The 21,208-nt window shown below is 41.6% G+C and overlaps 1 protein-coding gene across 3 annotated transcripts in view; it reads right to left on the minus strand.

Moving 5' to 3' along the window:
- Positions 1-21,208, minus strand: part of sema6bb (sema domain, transmembrane domain (TM), and cytoplasmic domain, (semaphorin) 6Bb) — a 181,107-nt gene that overhangs the window by 73,264 nt on the left and 86,635 nt on the right. For all 3 annotated transcript variants that reach the window (XM_049588366.1, XM_049588365.1, XM_049588367.1), the window contains 2 exons: positions 14,548-14,608; positions 14,338-14,400 (listed from right to left, as the gene is read on the minus strand). In XM_049588366.1, coding sequence (XP_049444323.1) covers positions 14,338-14,400; positions 14,548-14,608 — 124 coding nt within the window. The remainder of the gene's footprint in view (positions 1-14,337; positions 14,401-14,547; positions 14,609-21,208) is intronic.

Raw genomic sequence — 21,208 nt, forward strand, 5'->3', positions numbered from 1 at the left:
AGGAGGAGTGAAAGTGAAGAGAAGAAAGGCAAAATGATGGAGCGAATACAGGAAGAACTGGGTTTATTTTTCAGACAGTGATTATCCAAACCGCTCTGTGAAATGAAGCTTTTCAGTTGCCTGATGTGTGGAATTATCACACCATTAATGCTGTCAATCATATTGATACAGTCTGAACATAGCCCGCAGAGACTTTAACTGTCTACCCTCTTCACACATGCAAACACACACACACACACACAAGCACACACACACACGTACAGCCGCTGTTGATTGACAGCCGGTAATCCAAACCAGCCTCGGGATTTTAAAACAAGCCAACAGATTTAAGGCTAATTTCTCCACCGTGAGGCGTCAAACTACATGAAGCCTGCTTAATGACTAAATAAACCCAAGTCACAGTTTAATTCTTCCGTGATTATTCTTTGAAATGAGAAGTCGTGTAAGCACCACATGACTTAATAGCCGCTTTAGCCCCACAGTGCCAAAAAGTAATAAATGTTGGTGTAGTGAAACTGAGAAAAATGACTTTCAAGTTAATCTGCTGCCCCGACAAAAGTATATAGTGTGTCAGTGTGTTTATAGAAGGAATGACAAAACACATGTAGCCTCTGAAGAAACACTTCACCCTGCTGTAACACTGCTTTACATTGGTTCTACTCCTACTAGCTATCCATTTCAACTGTTGATCCAGATATCTCTAAATGTACTGTATGTGGACTCATAGGCAACAATACAAGAAGCATTCTGGTTTCTGTTTGTAGTCCAAGTAGTACTGACCAATCACATTCTAGCAGGCTTTGGTTGCCTCCAGGTAAACAGTCCATGTGGAGAGGAAAAGAAGCGTAACACATCAGCCGAAATGCAATCTCAGAGCCCATCTGCGGCAAGCTTTTTAGCTTTTTCTTATTTATCTGCATCAAATGCAGAATATGTTTAGAGATTAGCTGAGATGCTGTCTGGACCTGTCTCAAGTTACCAATCAAACTGTAAACAATAAGCAGGGCATGAAAGAGAAAGTCTTGGCTTGGTTAACTGGTGGCTACATCTGGGGCACGTTTAATCTGAAAACGGTGTGCACTGTTTTGCTACAGTTTCTAGGCTGAACAAGATGTCTCCTTGAAATGGTGTGAAATGGTGTGCAACTGGCTTTGAAGTACATTTAATCTCACATGGTGGTCGGAGGTGTTACCCTATCTGCAGCGATTTGTATATAAACCAAATTCTGGTAGATCTTTACATAGTTATTGCTTTATTTCACACTTCCTTTCACAATGTAAATCTATGTTTCCAGTGCCAAAAAAGCCCTTCGAATTGAACTGAATTTAAACCTGCCGTATTAAAAAGCAGTGTGCCTGCGTAATACACAGGGTGTCGAACCCACCATTGTTTCTGTTTAAATAAATGTTTTTGCTACCTTTTGTCAGGGCTGAATGGAGCCTAGTTTGCTCATTCTCAGTTGCAATGTGAGTATGTGTACACATGTGATTGAGCTATAGATGCAATGTAAGTAAGAGAGTTATTGAAAAATGAATAAAATTAAAAAAAGAAAGATAGGAAAAATGTCAACAATTCATACATAAAAACTGTGACCATTAATTTCAAGAGTTGTTTTTTTCCTCTCAAGTTGTTTGATTTGTAGGACAGTAGAGCATAAAGAAGCTATTCAGTATCTCACAAGAAGAAGAAAAAACATACAAAAAAGTTATAAAAACATACGTACAGTCTGGGTAACAGAGGTTTTTTGTTCTTGCTGTCATCATCTGTGATAACTCAGATTTATTTTCGGACTACACGGGAGGTCCTGATCCCCATGCTGGGGAGCACTGTCTCGAAGGGCTTTAAGACCATAAAGTAACATGATAATGAACAAACAAAGAATCAATCAACAGTGAATCTGTGTGTGCACGACCCTTGACTCTAAAAGCAAAAAGTACCGACAGCAGTTTGCCTTTGCAGAGCCGAGTTCACAGCCCGTGTGTGTGAAGAGTGAGTGGCGATGTACAGTAGATCACTGGTGGACAGAAGCCAGCAACCCCCTCCCCAAACTACTAGCGTCCCAGCCAGGATGGCACCAGCTCTTACACACACACACACACACACACACACACACACACACATACACACACCAGATGGGGTCTACTTCAAGACCACCACCCGCACTGATCTCATCGGAAAGAGAAGTAGGGCTGGAGCAGGAGTGGTGGTGGTGATAGCGGGTATGTGAAATGACAATCTGTGCGTGTATGTGTGTGAGTGCGTGTGTGTATGAGTGAGTGTGTGCGGACGAGATCAGAGGGAAAGCAGTGATATGAGAGATGGGTGAGTGTTATTCCAGATGCTCCACCCCACGCCCTCCCACCCCTCCACCTTCCCACTTCACTCCCTGCTGGGTTCTCCTTTTTCAACAGCGGGAAAAAAAACAGGAAAGGAGGAAGTGTTTTCGTGTGTGAGTGTAAAGATTGTGTGTGTTGGGGTGCCGGGGGTGTGTCAAGTGGCAGGTGTAAATTTCTAATGGCGCAGCACTGTGTGACAAATTGCGGAGTGACTGTGACAGTATATATGTGTGTGTGTGTTTGACACTCCCCCCACATACAGCATGTGTTCATGTCTGCTTGGTGCATATATCTCTGTGTGTGTGTGTTTGTCTATCTGTTGTATCACAGCACAGATGCATGCTCATGTGTGAGAATCATTTGCATGCTGTTTGTCGGTGGGGTTGCAGTCTGTCAGCTTGGTCAGAGCTGTAATCACAAAGCCAGATGAAGCACTCTTAATAACAACCCAGTCCAACTGCCAGCATCTCAGAGAGGGGAGTAAATACTTAGAAGAGCCAAACCACTGCACAAATGTGCACATTTGGCAGTGCTCACACACACAAAAAATGAAACATTTCATGACAACAGGATAAAAACAAGGGTTAGATCTTTCATAACATTTCAACAACAGGGTTTTGATTGCAATTTGCACTTAACAGACATCAACAAAATTCATCCCTTGCTGCATAGATGCTTTTCATTAACCCTTAATCATCAATTCCAGGAAGCAATTTGGCACTTTCAGGTATGGGTCTTTCTTTATTCAAAGCCCAATTCTGTAACCAGGATTAGGGTTTTACTGTGGTTTCCACATTAAAAATAAACCAATTACAAAGGATCAAATACTGAATCACTGAATTAAACAATTATATATAAATCCAAATGCTGTCTGTCCTGGTGCTTCCTTCTTCCCCTCTTTGCCTCCTCCTCTTTCTGCTCCCTCGCTCCCTGGGCAGAATCCAGACAAAACGCCACCTGTGCTGGCTGGCAAGCCTTCCCGAGACCCAGACGACTGCAGCCCTCCTCCTCCTCCTCCTTCTCCTCCTCCTCCTCCTGCTCCTCTTACTGACAGTGGCAGAGCTGCCTGGGCTCTGAAAAATTAATCTGCAGCACAGATGAATTACACAGGAGCACGCGCCTGAGTGCAAATATGGACGTAGTTGTGAATGGAGGAGAGATTTAAAGAAGGATGAGAAGGAGTGTGAAAAGATAGGGGAGAGACGTCTCACAAGTGTGTGTACAGGGTCTGCGAGCAAGTTTGCATATGCGAATCTGCTTTTGAATAAACTAGACGTTACGCAGGCAGCAGGTTTTTAATCAGCCTCTTGCTCATAAGGCAGATGTTTGCCAGGCTAGTTCAACTCTGCAGATGTTGACCGAGCAAGTGCATTCGTCTCTTGTTGGATTCTCGGAACAGGCACAGATATTTTCCATGGACACATAGAAACATGCATATCTAAAAGCATTCATAGACATATAAATGCAAGGGATAACACACACACACACACACACAGTGAGAGGATCGGCAACAAGTTCCCTGTTGCTACAACACATCTGCTCAAAACAACCTGCAGCAGTCAGACACCATTAAAACTGAGGAGGCTCCACATTCTGCATCTGCTTTCTATCTATTGTCCGGAACTCGACCTTTAGTCGGAGACGATAAACAACCTTTTTCATGGTCTAAGCCTGGGTTCAATGTTTGTTCTAATGATGAGGCTTTATCCAAAAACCTAAACCAACGTGGGTTTTACCTCCGGCTACAATCAGCACTCCCATGTTTGCTCTAACCAAAATACAAAACAGGTGCATACATTGTAAAATCTTCTGCTCATTATCCAGCTTTAGGAGCAACCACAGCATGTTTCATACCCTCGTAAAATGTAATAAGTTATTATGAAGACCTGCTTTAGCAATGTTCGTACAATAGGAGCCATCTAAGGTAGTATATCAGGGGGTCGTATTTAGCAAGCTGCTCCTCTAAATCTCCAAAGTTTCCATTACATGCCTGGCTGGTCCCCTGATGTTAGCGACCAGGGAGAAGAGAGCATTGCTCTGCCAAGAGCCGCCATTGAGCCAGAACTCTCCCACACACACTCACACACACGTACTGTATACACAATACACACTCGCAAAGATTTGGCGAGCCCTCTTCTTCACTCATTAACAACAGGCTTGTCATTCCCAGAAAAATCCCTGACGCACATTTTGACTAAAAACACAGTGACTCCCCAAGACAGGAAGAGAGAGAGTGTGTGTTTGTGCGCATGTGGGCGGAGGATAAATTAACAGCGGTACCAAATTAGCAGCAATGTGCTGTTCTGAGTGCTGCGGTCTTACTCAGCATGTCAAAGCTAATCCGCGTCCCTCTGCAACCCTTCGTCTCTGTTTGATGGTAATTCTGACTGAACACACCACAGGCCACAAACAAACATTAGACACCAGAGGGAGGGAGAGAGGGAGAGCGGGGGAGAGGGAGGGGGAGAGGGAGAGAAAGTGAGATAATAGAGATAGGAGGACAAAATAAAGAGAAGGGGGGAGAGAGACGAGGGAGAGCGAGGGAAAGAGAGACAGAGGGGAAGAAAACAGAGACAAGCAGGGAGTTTTTCCAGGCCAGTCAGCCATGTGGCAGCCTCAGCGGTGGAACCGACCTGCAGCAAGACCTACAGATCGTGGGGTCAGCTTAGCTCCACTCCCTGGTGGAAACATACACACACGCACTCACACACATACACGACTATTCAATCCTTGACCGCAACACTTAACCTGCCTCACCCCTGAACAGCTCGCTGTCTGACAACCTGCTGAGAAAATGGTGGCAATCTGTCACATTGTGATTAATTCAAGTGATAATGTATGCGTACTTGTTTAAAAAAGGCTTTTTGGGAGTATATGGAGAAAAGAAGGTTCAGCACCTTAATATCGGATGCAGGTGCTTTATAATAGAGTCAGCTATTTGCTAAACCTTCACCAGGACAAATGTTTTGACAAAAGCTTATATCAAATAATATGTGCTTTGTGCACATGGGAAATGCAGCTCACATCGAAAGATCCCTTGGTCTGAATACATAGTGTACCCAACAATTACAGCACAAAAACTGAGGAGAAATCACTACAGAAAAAAATTCGTAAAGCTACTTTGAAAGCATAGCTTCACAAGATACCAATTACTTCACACTGGAAGAAGCTAAACCACAGCAAAGCAACCCTTAGGGAGACATCTAGTTTGGTTAAAGTTACTTGGAAAAACTATTTTATTAAAAATCAAATTAAAGATCAAATTAACAATCAGTGGGCCTATATTTTGGACAGGTGTCTATATGGGACAGGCCTTTAATTCCTTTTACACAAAACGTTTGCTGTTTAAACCAGTATGAATATTTCTTGTTTGAAATGGCTACAGATAACATGACAATTATGAATCATAAATCTGATCTAGTACCAACAGACAGCGCATCAGAGAGAGAGAGTTACGGCACTCTGCAAACCGACACGGCACCACTTTATCCTGTTAAAACAATACTCACAATCTGGAATTTTTTTTTTTTTTTTTTTTTTAATAAAAAAACCCTCTTTTGATTCTTTTGATCCAAGGACCCTTTTGGACAAAAGGAATTTGAATAACTGCTTGGCAACCAGACCAGGCATCTAATTGAGACAGGTGTTTATTTGTCAAAATGTGTAGCCACACATTTTTACACGTTTAATTGGGACTAGGCTTTTTAGATTTTTACAGTAACTGAGTTTCTTGCAATAAGTGCCCACTGGTTTACTAGTCATACTACACCAAAAACATGGAAAATGCAAGAACTGTCTGGTTTGGTTTGTATACAATGGCCATCAGTCAGACACGTGCCTTCCAGAAACTAGCATCTACTGTAGATGGGGGTAAGCTCCAGGCAGGATTACTCAATTAGCTGGGTAACTTAAATAGCACGCAACAACTTCTCTGAAAATTTGGTGATAGATAACAATAATCAATACTTCTGACCACCTTATATATTCAAGTTTAGTTTTACAAATTCTGCCTGATGGATGCATTGCCTGGGCGCCTTCACAGCAGTCAGGATGAAAGAAAAGGGTCGGGGCTGGCCAAAGGGGCTTCAATTACAGCAGAGAGGCAATGGTTAAAATAAAAATCATTTTATGACTCAAAATTGTTTGTAGTTTCAGTAGTTACCTATGCAAAAATAGTATTAAAGTAATTTGAATATTTAAATCACTGTACAGATATCAACATAGTTATACTAGCAGCAAGCTACTGTAGTTAAACTTGTATCCATCCATCCATCTATCCATCCATTTTCATCCATCTCCTTGGGACACAGTAATAAGCCTTCCACAGTTCCACAAAGCACACGTAGACTGGATGGGTAAACTCCCATGACCCCTCCATCAGCCTTGCAAGGGTTATGAGCTGGTCCACTATTCCACAGTGAGGACGGAATCCGCATCGCTCCTCCTGAATCTGAGGTTCAACAATCAGTCAGAGCCTCCTTTCCAGCACCCTGGAGTAAACTTTACCAGGGAGGCTGAGCAGTGTGATACCTTGATAGTTGGAGCACACTATCCAGTCCCCTTTTTTGAATATGGGGACCACCATCCCTGTCTGCACCACACCGGACCTCCCCAAGATACTGAAAAGTGTTTTCAATGTTGAACTACTAGTTTAATTACATGTACAAGTGTGACAAGTAATTTAAGAGAAAGAAATACTGCACAAACATCTGGAAAGCAACATATGCTGCGATAAAGTTCTAGTAATGGAAAACTTGGCTTCACCATTACATTGTTGTCTGCAGAGATTTATTCTCTCCATATTTGTTGTTTTTGGTGTTCTTGCACTTTGGCGATTATCTCAAAAGTACACATTTTTGAGGGGATATAAAAATGGGCTGCCGTAACACAAAAGAAGCAGCCTGCTAAAGAACAGTAGCAAAGACTTAGATGTTAAATAATATATAAACAATATATAAAATCAGCACATACACATCGTACAATGTCTAGAATCTAAAGGCAAGGAAAGAAGATGCTCTTTTACATTTCAAGCGTTGGCGAGATTGAAAAAAAGGGCCACAACTAGGAGGAGTGAACGTGACTCCACGTGTGGTATTTCAAATTGATTAATTTGGGAGAAAAAAAGCCTGTGAAACAGAATCTTCTGGCTGTCCAACCCAGAAAAGGCATTTGGGTTGGGCGATTGAAAACCCTGAGCTCCTCCGAGAGCACGATCAGCGCAATATTGATCAAACAATCTCGCTAAGTGCTGCTTATAACGATGCCCAACCGCTCTTTAAAAGCGCTCTATATGGAATTGCCTTTGCGTGCATGCACATGCCACACTGCCACGGCCCGATGTGTTGGCACAGTGCCACCTCTGGGGAACGTCTCACCCTCTATCTCTTGCTTTCTTTCGATTTCATAAGGAGAGAAAGGGTGAACGAAGGGGAGGGAATGACAGGGAACAACATGAAAAGGGCAAATACAGGGGAGATAAAGAGACAGGCGAAGAAAAGGACAAAAGAAAAATATGACTGGAATATGCAGAGTGAGTGACAGCGGGTCCGGCTGTTGCGTTCATCAACAATCGTTTGGTCAACACGGGAGAAGAAAAAAGGCGAAAAGAATTAGGATATTGAATTTTCAGCCTAATTAGGGAGAATACTATGTCCTTTGTGATCAACCAAGCAGAAACATTTAATTACAAAACCAATTACGAGGTGGTGAATGCATCACATCTGACACAACCGTCCCCCAAGCAGAACAGGACATTTTCAGGAGGAGAAGTGGAGGAGAGATAGAGGGAGGGGACAGAGGGCGAAGAAGGCACGCTGAAGATGACTGCTTTACAGATATGGTTTTCTTTTTTAATTGTGTCCATGTATGTGTAGGCGAGAAAAACAAAGGGAGAGCCAATAAAAAAAACCACTTGAAAAAATCATGAATATGTATAGACATAACGTGTATACATATAATGTACATGAGGGTTGTGTGTATGCATGCATTAGAGTCAGAAAAAGATTGTTCTTTGGTTAAATATTCAGTCAGCTCGACCTCCAACATGATGAGCAAAACAGCAACAGGAGGTCACAAAAACAACACCTGTAGCAATCTAATGCATTTTAATACAAAAGCCCTGCAGTAAACACAGTGGCGAGACAATACATCGCTGTAATATTGATACTGAGAAATAAATTTGTGTCATTTAGTCTCATAACATCAGAATATATCTGAAATTATGTCATTTTCAGGTCTTGTAAGCTGCATCACAGCCTTATGCCAATTTTCTGAACTTATTTCAGTGCTTTTTTTTAACTTATGATGCAATTCTTTGTTGAAAGAAGGTGAAACAATAATCAAATATGAAGACAGGAATGCTCTGCACACTTGCGTCCAATTCAAGCATATCATGATAAAGCCAAGAGTCATCAAGCTACATTTCTGGCAAAATCAAACCCATATATTATAATGACATCAAACAGAGCACATCTGTGTTTTGACATGCAAGTTCACATAAATTTGTATTTCCAAACAGTCGTTTCCAAAGTGTTATTGCTCAATAAAAGTAACAGTGCCTTATTCCACTTGTTTGGTCATCTTGTTTGAATTACAACTTGTTTTGAAAGGCTTTCCTTGAAGCTACAGTTCGTAACTTTTATAAAAATAACTTTTTATATTAGCTGAACCTGTGACTTTATTCACACAGCATGAAATGAGACAGATGATCTCCGGAAAAAAAGACTCATACTCCTCTGGAAGCTCTATTTAGTAGCATTTCGAATGGCATTACTGCATATATACAGAAACAACCAATCAGGGCCAAGGAGTCTCTAAAGCAGCTGTCAATCACTCAGTCATGTCAATCACTGCTCGTGAACTGCAGGCAGACTGTCAAACGAAGTAGCACTGATTAAATATAAATCAAGATTCTGTTACTGCATTGCCTATTTCTCACCTCAAATATTTTCAGAAATATATTTTAGTGTACTGCTCATCTGTAAAATTAGAGAGTTAGTGACCTAGCCCTCCCATTGTATACACTTCTGTATACAACGTCCTCATTTTACAGCTAAACAGTACACTAAAATATGTTTCTGTAAGCATTAGAGGCAACAAATAAGCAATGCAGTAACAGAATCCTGATTCATATTTGATCAACACTGCCTAGTTTGACAGTCTGACTGCAGTTCATGGAGCAATTGACATGATTGACAGCTGCATCACAGACTCCTCAGCTCTGATTGGTTGTTGCTGACTGCACCGCAGTATGATTCTAGCGAATGCCATTAGAGGCTGTAGAAAGGGGGGCTTGATTTTCAGAGTATAGTGAGAGTTCAGCAGATATGATATCAAGTTATTTTCATAAAGGTTACCAATATCAATGTGAGTTTCTTATGGATTTTTTTTTCTCGACAAACCATTGCAAAGTAACACAACATAACATGAAATGGAAGAAAATTTGCTCTAGTGAAAAGTGGAACTATATAGAATTATAATTACACTCCACCTGTCATATTAGCTTTATTTATTTATTTGTTGTTTTTTTACTAGTACTATAAACTTTTGAATTACTGATTTGATCCTACTAACCTTTATATATCTTTTCTTTTATCCACTTTGGTCTGTGTAACTCTAGTCTCTATATACAGACTCTACATTCAGTGAATGTAGAGTCTGTAGGCAAACCCCGGAGATCTTGCCTCCAGAAGAAGAGCGGAAGAGCCCTGGTTTCCAGTTGTAGGCTGTTTGTAGTCCGCGTGATATTGACCAATCACGTTTGAGCCGGCTGCAGTTGTTGCCAGGTTAAACGGTCCGTGCGATGAACTAACGAGGTGGAACATAATTGAACATAAACATAAACTCTGAATCCATCACAATGGATCAGCATATTTACTTTTATATATAAACGGAAGTTGACCGGAAGTCAGACGCCGAATACAGCCGATGGGTTCCGAGAATTGTGTAACTCTAACTTTTGTTTTTTCTTTCTTTCTTTATTTTTTTTTTTACTTTGCTTTGTTTCTCTTTGTAAGACCATATTATCATGTCATGTTGTGATCTGTGTTTTTATTTGCCTGTAATTAAAAAACAAACAAAGTTACCAACTGTAAGTCTTCATAATTTTTTAATTGACTTCAAGGTATTTCTTTTAATATATCATAATATTTGAGTTTCGCCCAGCACAGTATCGCCCAGCACTAATTCAAATATGACTATTTTATCTATAAATAGTTTCTTAATTGTATTTCCATAAAAGATACTGTACCTTTGTATATCGCTATTGTGAAACTTTATTTATGAAGCCTAAAGGCACCCTGTGGTGGTTTTGACAACTAGTATTGGAGATATGGTGCAATTTTTATTAGTGGGTGCCCATTCTTTTGTATTGTGCATGAGCATGAGGACGCTCCTGCATGTGACAACACACACATCCCTGCCAATGGTTTTACACTATTCATCTGATCAACAGGTGGCTTATGGTGGTAATGTGCCAAGAGAGGTAGCCATACACCAGCAACATGCAGGGAAAAAGCAATCTCTGAATCCATCAGCTATTGGTCTGACAGTGATAAAGCTTCTGGGGGCGGCAAACAATATTTCGGGAGATACAATATAGCCAGCTGATATCCGGGCTGACACTTCCTCTTCCATGCATCAGTCATTTCGGTTAATTTCTATAAACAGATATGGTAAATGGTAAATGGACCTGCATTTGTATTCTGCCTTTCTAGTCATCCGACCACTCAAAGCGCTTTCGACACTACGAGTCACATTCACCCATTCACACACACTTTCATAAACTGGTGGCTGAGGCTATCATCTAAGGTGCCACCTGCTACTCAGTTTTTAACACACTCACACCCATGGAAGCATCATCAGGAACAATTTGGGGTTCAGTATCTTGCTCAAGGATACTTTGACATGCAGACCCGAGGAGCCGGTGAACTGCTGATTATCCGATTGGCGACGACCCGTTCTACCTCTGACACAGTCTGAATGCAGGTAATTTAAAAAGCCAATATTAAGCTAACTTGTTATCAGACGATAGTTGTTGGATTCCGAAAAGGAATTTCAGCCTCTTTTATTTTCTGCGAGGACTGTTTACCTGCCACTCGAACTTAATTGGACAATACTACTGGGACTACAAACGGAAACCAAAACAAAACATTTCTGATCCCAAAATCTTGTTACTTTGCCTACAGATTCTGCATATATATGCAGATATCTGTTTACAGAGATTAGGGAAGAAGAAGCCAGAAAGCTAGCAAACATGAATGTAAACAATGCAGGTTTCACATTTTACGAACTTTATGAATATAAATGCTTTGCAACAAAAGCAATGATAAACATAATGCACTTTGGTGAGAAACACTGAATTTGAAAACACAAAAACTCTGCGGGGTCCCCTTTTAAATGTGGCATCTTTTGTTGACACTGTTTCAGACAGGTGCTGAAAAACATTACTGTACTGTCATTTGTGAGAATGTTGTTTGTGCTGTTGTTGTACAGGATTACATTATATTGCAGAATATGTGCACTTCCAACTTTTTAATACTTTTTCTGTGGCTGTTATTTGGAATGAAAATAATTGCATTTTAACTATAGAGTCCTGAAAATAATAATGTATCAGCATTTAAATAATATTGAACCAGCTTTTAGTTGTATCCTAGTGAGCAACTGTGTGTGTGTGACTGAATGTGTGCGTGCATATGTGCATACAAGCACAACCATTCATATGCGTCTGAGCCCAGAGAGCTGACTGAGAGGACCTGGCAGTGTTCTTATCTTCCTCACATTGCCGTGTGACTCACAGTCTTACCAGGCAGCACAGTCATTAGGGGCAAGAAGACCTTTCATATCTCAGTCAGCCCCACAGCTCTCCTCAGGGCCGGCCAACAAGGACCCCCCCCCCCCTCCCCCTCCCCTCCCCTCCTCCCTTCTCCTTCCTTATCTACTTGTCTCTTCTCTCTCACGTCTCTGTCTCCCTTCTCCTCCTCCCCTCTCCTCCTCTCAGCTGAGCTTTTTGTCTCTGTCCCTCTATTCTCCATTGTGTTCCTGTCTGGCACTGTCTCACACAGATTTAATGTCAGGTGTTCTCTCACTGTGTTAAATAAGTCATTTTTTTCTCTGCCTGGAGGGGACAGAGCCCATGTTTCCCCCGCCAACCGTCACCACTACACTCACCCACACACATGCACTGAATGCAGGCTGTTTATGTGTGGCAGCTAGGGATGTGTGTTGGAGATATAAGAGGTATTCAGGCGTGGGCTGCTGGTGGCTGCTGGGACGTTTCACCCCATCACTTCCTCATCGCATCACTTTCCCAACGCCCACCTGCTTTTTCTGAGGGCAAAAACCACGTTCCTAACTCATGACGCTGGAACAAGTGGTGTATAGGTAGGAGTGGCTCTGTGCTTCTGATTGATGTGTATGTGTTAGATGAGCAGGGACAATGAGATAATATGCGGTCAGAGCCCTTCTCTTCTTGAGGCTGAGCCAGCAGGCATGACGGGCAGATGACTGGCACAATGAAACCAAAAGCTCCAGTAAGAAAGGTGGGACACTGTGCCATAACAACATGTGTAAGAAGGAGTGATAGCGGAAGACAGAAGCTCAGACCAACCGGACATGTTTCACTAACAAACTGTCATCCAGTATTTTATCTGTAATTCTACTTTACATGGTTTTGCTTTGGGGGTTTACTAAAAATATTCGAGTTTCAAAAAGAAGCTGATTGATTTACTATTCTGAGAAACACCTCAGAAAACGCCTCCAGTAAAAGAAAGTAAAAATGCAAATGAAATGCTGAAGTTACTTAAAAATCAATAAATGGAGAGGTTTTTTTTTGCTACAAATGGGATTTTAAAGTGTTTTTCAGACAGATTTTTTTTACTATTAATTATGTGATCTGATTTTGGCACATTTTTAACCATTTCACACTGATGAAATCTTATTTTTATGATAATTAATTTTAAAAATGTTGCAAAGTAAAAACTACTGCTCTGCCATTTTAATCTAAAGTGATGTTTTATCATTATTTATGATGATGCTCTCTACTGGGACAGTTAAACCCCAAATAAAAACACATATTTTTCCTTTGAACTGTCATGCTATTTATCAATCCAAATCCTTTTGGTGTGAGCAAGCGGCAACCCCCAAAGCTGATATATGAAGCCAGTGTGACAGTGCCAAAACTACGGTCCTTTGACCACTTGAAAGATCGTTTGGATATTTAAGGGCGGACCCACTTTAGTGACAGGCTGTCTGTGAGGAGTCACAGCAGTCTATTAGTCAGATCTACCCCTCGCTCCTCCAGCCTCTTGTTTAAATATGGTCACTTCTGGCTCCAAAAACCAAGATGGCAACTGCTGTCATGCAAAATTGAGGCTTCAAAACGGCAGTCCCCAATGGGTGACATCACTGTAGCTTCATCTATCATTTCATATAGTCTATAGGTGTGAGTTGGACAGTGTTGTTGCTGTCAGCCATAGAGATGTCTGCCTTTTCATGAATATAATGGAACTAGATGTGAAGCACCAAAAAAATAATTTTGAAAAAATCAACAGCAATATTTCTCTCCAGAAATCATGACCCAATTACTCAAGCTAATCCACAGACCTTGTTGTGAGCTGTTTCATTTTCTTTCTACCAAACTACTCCCGTCAACCATATCACCAGGCAGAAGAAAGTGTGCAAAAAACAGAGCTAAAAGGAGGGGGATTATCGGTCTTACATACGCCGGGAGGCCAGAAACACAACTCCAAATCAGTGCTTATGTTGCTCCTTGTCTGCTGGATGTGTAAATAAACAATTTCTGTCTTATCAACTTCATAAAGTGATAATAGGTCAATGTTGTGTAAACAGGGCATTGAATTTCCCTCATGTGGCTGAACAAAATCAATTAATGTTGGTTTGATGTGCTGTTTTCACTCTTTTATGAGAGAGACAGAGTCAAAGACAGAGAATACTTCTGTTTTATAAATACAGAAAAGATGGAGAAGCAGTAACAACGCCTCACCTCATGTTTCCCCTTCATCCTGCAGATCCTGATGTCATTCTTGTTCGACTCCCACGTCCTTTTCTATACAATAAACAACACACATGCACTGCTGGTTAGCTACATTTGCTCTTCTCTGTTGTAGAGAAATGACATTTTCCAGCCTAATGACAAGTTATACATCCACTGAAAGTTGTAAATCCTTCGGGTATCTGTCCAGAAGGTGCTCACCTTGCTGTAGAACATCTCGTCTCCTGCAACGATGTCCAGCTCCACGCGGAAAAGGTCATCCCTGGAGAGAAAAGGAGAGGTGGAGAAAGAGTGGCAGTCAGCCAACACAGCACTATCCAAAGCTTAAGGTAAGGCAAGAAGTTGCACTGAGCAAACCATGAATACCAGCAGTAAGTACAGCATTGATATTATTGCTAGTTCAGGACAGTGCAGGTCGATGGAGATTTTTGTTTTGGATGAAATCCAGGCCGCACATCTAACACAAACTCAGAGTATGAATATTTCCACTATATATTGAATCTGTGTGGTTTTACAACTAAATAATTCTGTGCTTGCAGCTATGCAATGCATATATATTAGAGACTTTTACTCGTTTAGAGTTGATCAGACCCTCAGAGATTAGGGAACAGCTTTACAATGTCTTCCATTTCTCCCAATATGTGTGAGAAATGGTACCCGACTGCATAATGATGCCTCATATTTCCCCTTCGCCTTTTGCCTCCGCTCATTAAACTCTACTTGCTGCATTGAATTTGCTCCTAGGCCCCCGGATTCAGCTTATCAGTCTTATTCAAAAGCCTGGAATTGAATTAATGGATGATTTAATCAAGTTGTTATACTGATGCTTGCATCCCCCCACATGCTGCCTACACGTGGTCCTAAACCCAACACCATGCATGTATTCATGATATTCCAAACACAGCTTTCTCGCACTCTTAATCTGCTGATAATTCTGCAGTAACCTTGGATGTTCCTGTGAAAATGCCAACTAGATGAGAGTTAGGCTAAGCAGCCACACTAACAGCTGACGTTTGCATATTGATCAAGGCCTCAGTATCTGCTGGGATGGATCTGAAGCTTGGGCTTCATCTTTGCAAAGGAGCCTGGCTCTGAATGGGCTAATCTGTAAATCTGCCATAGCTGTGTTATTGCAGCAGTATCGATCCCATCTCTGATCCAGCTCTGCCTCCCAGTGCTGCACGTTCTCTTGGTTTCTCTTTTTTCCTCTGATAGAGGCAGGGGTTCTCATGTATGCATCCATGTATTGCCTGCTCATATAAGTATTCATACCACCTGAGTGTGTGTATCAGTGTGTGTTTGCATCTTTTTCTGAAAGAGCGAGCTATGAGAATGTGTGCATGATGAGAGCACAGGTAGGCCAAGTGCCATCAGGTTACTCCAGTCCTGAATAATTCATCCCACTTCCTCTTGGCGTTTTAGAATTCCCGCTCTTACTCAAACCAGCAAAGCAGGACAACGGCTAAGTGGCGAAGAAGTGCAAAATCACCAAACACTTGCTTGGTGCGTCCCTGCTTAACAGGTCAGAGTTTAAGCATTCTCCAAACAGTGGAGTGGGCCAGAGTGTGAGGCGTAATCTCATCCAGGCTGCTTCAGCGTTGTCTCAGCATTAACATAATGAATATAGCAACAGGCCTCCTAGTCAGAGTGGCTGGCAGCCAGCGCTGTTGCCTCTGATAGTGCAGAGGAGGGGGAATTATTTATGCTGCTGCTTCTCTTTCTCTCTCCATCTCTTCTCTTGCCTTCCAGGTTGTTTGAATGATGCAAAGCCTGTGGCCTGTATGTTTTTGTTTGTTTGTATGCATGTTAGTGGATTTAATGTGTGCTGCATGTGGTAGAAAGTTAGGATTCAGGGCAACATGTAAACTGTATAAAGATTTCATCATTCTTTATGTTGCAGGATGTGCGCATGCAGCCTTGAATAGCCTGGATTCATTAGATCATAACTTAGGAAGGGGCCTCAACTCACAAAACCCAGTCTTTAAACCTACAAATCAAAAGTCTCCTATTTCTTTTCCTTTGTCTGACCATGTGTATATGTGTGTAGGATGTGCGCGTGTCTGAGCTGTGATTTCATAAACGCCTCAGACCCTTTCTGACCCGGCTAATATAAAGTCAACACAGAATCAAGAGAAACTGTAAACATTTCCTACATATCTGACTTGACCAGCTCATGAACTTTCTCCTCTCAGCCGACCAAACAGCAGCAGACTCAAGGTCACGACATTTTAAGCCGCCAAGTTTTCCTGCATTTCTTCTTGTTAGTTTTCCTGCTCTTCTTCTTGCTGGCAGCCATATTGTGGTTTAGTGTGAGCAGCGCTGAGCCTCTCTGACCCTGCAAATAGTGTGTAGGAAAAGCTGCTCCACTGGGTGAAATTGAAATGGAAAGATTTGAGCTGACCACCTAGTCTCCCTGACACTTCTGCTGACTGAGGGAGAGTACTTTGTGGCACGTCTGTGTGTGAGTTTGCATGTACTTGGGTGTCAGTAAATATGTGCCTAAGTAAGTAGCTGTGCCCCAGTTTGATATTACATACTGAATTCTAACAAGGAAATTTGTAGTGCTCTCAAAAATGGAAAGTGGTTATAGTAAAATCTCACACCACCAACTAAGTTCATTGAGAGAGCAATGTTTTGGTCAGAGAACGTCTTCAGGCATCAAACTCAAAGCACGTACAAACAACATCTGTATACTTGAGCCTAAGGGCTGAAATCACAAACACCACACACAACTATATCTTAATAATTGATAACATACATCCATAAAATGAGACAAGAAATGTGCCTCAAAATCCATAAAAATACAACAGAAACCTGGAACAAGAAAATCCTGCACATGCAATACAAAATAAGAACTATCTATCAACAAAAAGAAAATGTTTAAAATGGCATGTAACTAAATAGCAACAACATTTAAGGACTGCAATATGGATATATTTGTATTTTGAGATATTTGTTTTTAATGCTTCTTTTTTCTTTCTCTCTCTCTCAAAAAAAAAGCCTCTCCAGAAACCTTTCAAAATGTTATACTAATATTTTGTTCAACATGGTTTCCCACATTTATTTATTTGGATCCACATTAGTTACTACCAAGGTCGCAACTACTCTTCCTGGGGTCCATACAAGCGAAAAATAATAGTTAAAAAACAAAGGAATAACCAACCCATGGTTGTTTGTCCCCACGGCCGCCCAGACTCATATGCCATTAGCCATTATAGTCAACAACTCTTCAAAAATGAATGTTGCTGCAAAGAAGCTACATATTCTGAAAGATGGATGCTTCAGACACATCTCCTCCCCAGCAGTACAGATCATCAACAAAATCAGCACAGTTTCAAGACAAGTTTCACCGTTTCAGTGTCTGACGAAATGCCTCCCCTTCTGTTCCTGAGTTTGATGGTGAATAATGTCCAGGAAGGTGTTTTTGCTGAACATAATAATGTCAGATTAAAGTTGACCTTTGGCCCTTTTGGATATAAAATGTCATCACTTCATTATATTATTCTATTAGACCAGTGGTTCCCAACTGATGCAGCCACGGGGTCCAGATTTCTCCTTAGTCATTAGCTCAAGGTCCACCCAGTTTACTATATTCGGCATCATACCTGTGTTTGGCCATGTTGTTGAGCTAGTTTGCTGTCTCTGTCAAGTAGCTGTCCGTTAGTCACGCACTCCACAGCAGGGAATGGCACTTCAAAATAAAAGCTCTTTGCCAGGAATCCACTGTACTATAAAATAAAATGTTTTTTTTTTTTTTTTTACAAACTTGACACATTCGTAAGTCACTTGCGGTCCAAATGTGTGTTCCAAATATGAATAAACTCCCTCAATGCCTTCTTGAAACATCACGATCACGAGAATGAGACGTACAGAAAGATAGACAACCTTAAAAAATAATGCCTCCAACCACGACTGTTGCCAGCTGAGAGGCATAAAAACTCCAAAAATGGGTAAGCAGATATACTCATTCTTCCTTATTGGTTGGTCGGTGAAAAAGCATTGCACATCAAGATAGCTAGTGTTAGCTTTAGAGGAAACATGGCAGAGTATCAGCCATACATGTTCAGTCAGACCCAGACTCAGAGGGGGAGTCGGTTGTGCGCCAAAATTGGCGACTAGCAGACTATCAGCATAGTAAGTGTCATCAGCATCTTTTATTTACGTTGTTTGTTAGCTTGATAGCTTGCGTGCTGACACCACATAAGTGTTTGTGAAACATACAGTAATATCCTTTATGATGTAGTTTTTGGTAAATAGTGAAATGTTGCTCCAGGGTCTGCTCTACATCCAAAAACTGTGACATCTACCATGTTTGCAGTCCAAACTTTCACTATACGTTAATGCGAACTCTGCTCTCTGTACTGACAAGTCAGCTTTGCACTGGAGGTTTAAGGGTCCTTTGGTGGTATTGTGCTGAAGTCTGTTCCCCCATCAATATGTGTTTCCCGTAGTAGACAGCGATTGACTTTCCTATTAGTCTTGTACCTAATCTAGCTTGCCTGGCATAGATTCAAGTCTCAGATTTTAGGAAAATGCACAGACATTGTCCCTTCAGTAGAGGAATCTGAAAACACCTCTCTCTTTAGTCTTTAGTTTAGTCAAGGTTAGATGTTTTAGGGGACATAAACAGAGGAAAAAAACATTTTTGAGAGGAATGGGTACTTTGAAATATCTAATCTGTTTATTTTAAATTGTATGTTGTTGTATTTGTAGTTTTGTTTTTAGAGTTTGTGTCTAAATGGTCTGATCTTCCATTATATACAGTATGTTCCCCTTTGTGTTCAGTTGGTTAGGTCAGTTTGTTTTGTTCATTTCTATACAGTTCCGGTTAAGTTTTCATAGCATGAGCTTTTTTCTATCTAGCTGACCTCTTTTGTGACATCTTATGGGTTTATTTTGAAAAGTTTTCTTTATTTTTGAGTAAGTAAAAGCCACATTTTGAAAATATACCTTCAACTCTTTATGCCTTTAAGTTCAGTCCCTCAAACTGACCTATCATCAGGCTTAGCAGATTATTTAAAACAGTAAATGGGCTGATAATGAAAATAATATTCAGCAGTACAGTTTTCTAAAGTTGTAGTTTAACAACAATCTGCAAGTCACTGGCAAAGTGCTTCAACTTGTTGTAGACCAACTGCCAAACAGTGTCCTATGAGGATTGGTCCACAGGGCATCCTTTAAAGTACGAGTACATAGTGGTTATGGTATGTGTCCATGTGGGTGTCTTCACTTGTGTCTCTTCCCACATTCTCGTCCTCGCCTGCATGCTAAACTTTCTCTGCTAGCAGCTCTATAGCTGAACAGCCTGGCAGCTTTACCTCCCAAGCTTTCCAGTATTTGCCACTAGTGAGCGTCTCCCTGTCCGTCTGCCACGAGGCATTTGACCTGGCTGTGACCTCTGCGTGACCCTGCCATGACCTTTGAGGTCAGCGTCTGTGGGCTAATAAACTGAGCAACCACCAACCTGGCAGTAACTCAGCACACTTTCCTTTTCCACTAAATGCAAAACGTAAATACACACACGCATGGAGCCAGATGGCAAAAACCTCTCACACTTTATCACAATTGGAACAGTTAATCAAGCCCTGGCTTCATTCCTTTGGTCATCTTGTCAATAGATAAACACTCTCCAATTGGTTTATATTTGTGTGGATTCGCCCTTTGGATCCATCTGAGGGCTGAGGACCACAGGATCCACAGCTGCTCATCTGAACAGCAATGAAATGGGGCTTAGCACAGCAAGGCGCTTTACTCCACCAGCCACCAGCCAAATACATAGTTTACTTTCATTTAGTGAGGATGGGAGGAGGACAGGGAGCGGTAGCTGCTCTCAGCAGGTACTTGGGGCAGGGATTTAGCAGCGCTTGCAGTCTGAGGAGCAGCTATGCTAATGGTGACAGGATTTGGGGATGAGCGAGGCGTCTTATCAGGCCATGCACTCTGTAGAAGCTTTTGGCAGTCATACCTGCCACCACACAGGTACTTATTTATATATTACACATTTTAAAACTCTGCCTCCCTGCTGGGTTGTCTCTGGCTCACACAAGCATTTGAACATGGATCTGTTTCTTTCTGGGCCCATCATTTTCTGTCAGGAAGCCGCAAATACTATTAGCCACTTACAAGAAATATATAAATATCCTCCCGAAACGCTCTTTCTGTGAATCCCTTATGCTGCCGTGAACCCCCCTCACCTCTCTCGTCTTTCCGCCTGTCAGTCTAGCATTTCATTATCATCCGGTTGGCTGAGACATTCATATCGGTTTACCTCTGCTTTTCAGTAAAAATTTCTGCAGCTGTAAATTGAAATTAACGTCTCTCAGACTGCTTCATGGCTCTGGTAATATTTTAAAGCAGACCTGCCGACTGCAGTAGCTGTAGTCGTCTGTGTGCAGTTTTAGTATCAGGCTGTGTGCATGTGTGTGCTCATAGACCCTCTGAGCGCAGACAGAATGGCTGGAACCATGTTACATAGTTTGATATATTTACTACCATCTCTCAGTAGTGAGGTTAGACCAGCTGGAGGCCAGGGACTGGGTCATTTCCTGGACCACAGCGGCGTCTCTTGCTGTAAACCACTTCAGTCTTCTTTCAGACTGCCACTATACAGCAAATAACCAGCGCCATATGTGGAAACTGACTGTATCTCATTTTTTTTTAGCATGTTTCAGGCTAAATTAATTTTTGGACAACACGGGCAGTAAATCTTGAGGTGTGTGTTTTTTGTTAGCTCAGTCTGTTTCAGGTCGGCTCCTGAACGGCTCCAGGGAGCAGCAGATGTAGCTTTGCAGTGTAAACCAGCAGGCAGTCCTCGTCTGGCCCTCCTGACCACCTGGGCTTCTGTCTGTCCAGGATCAGCACA

This window comes from Epinephelus fuscoguttatus, linkage group LG10, assembly GCF_011397635.1.
Source record: "Epinephelus fuscoguttatus linkage group LG10, E.fuscoguttatus.final_Chr_v1".
Classification (NCBI taxonomy): Eukaryota; Metazoa; Chordata; class Actinopteri; order Perciformes; family Serranidae; genus Epinephelus; species Epinephelus fuscoguttatus.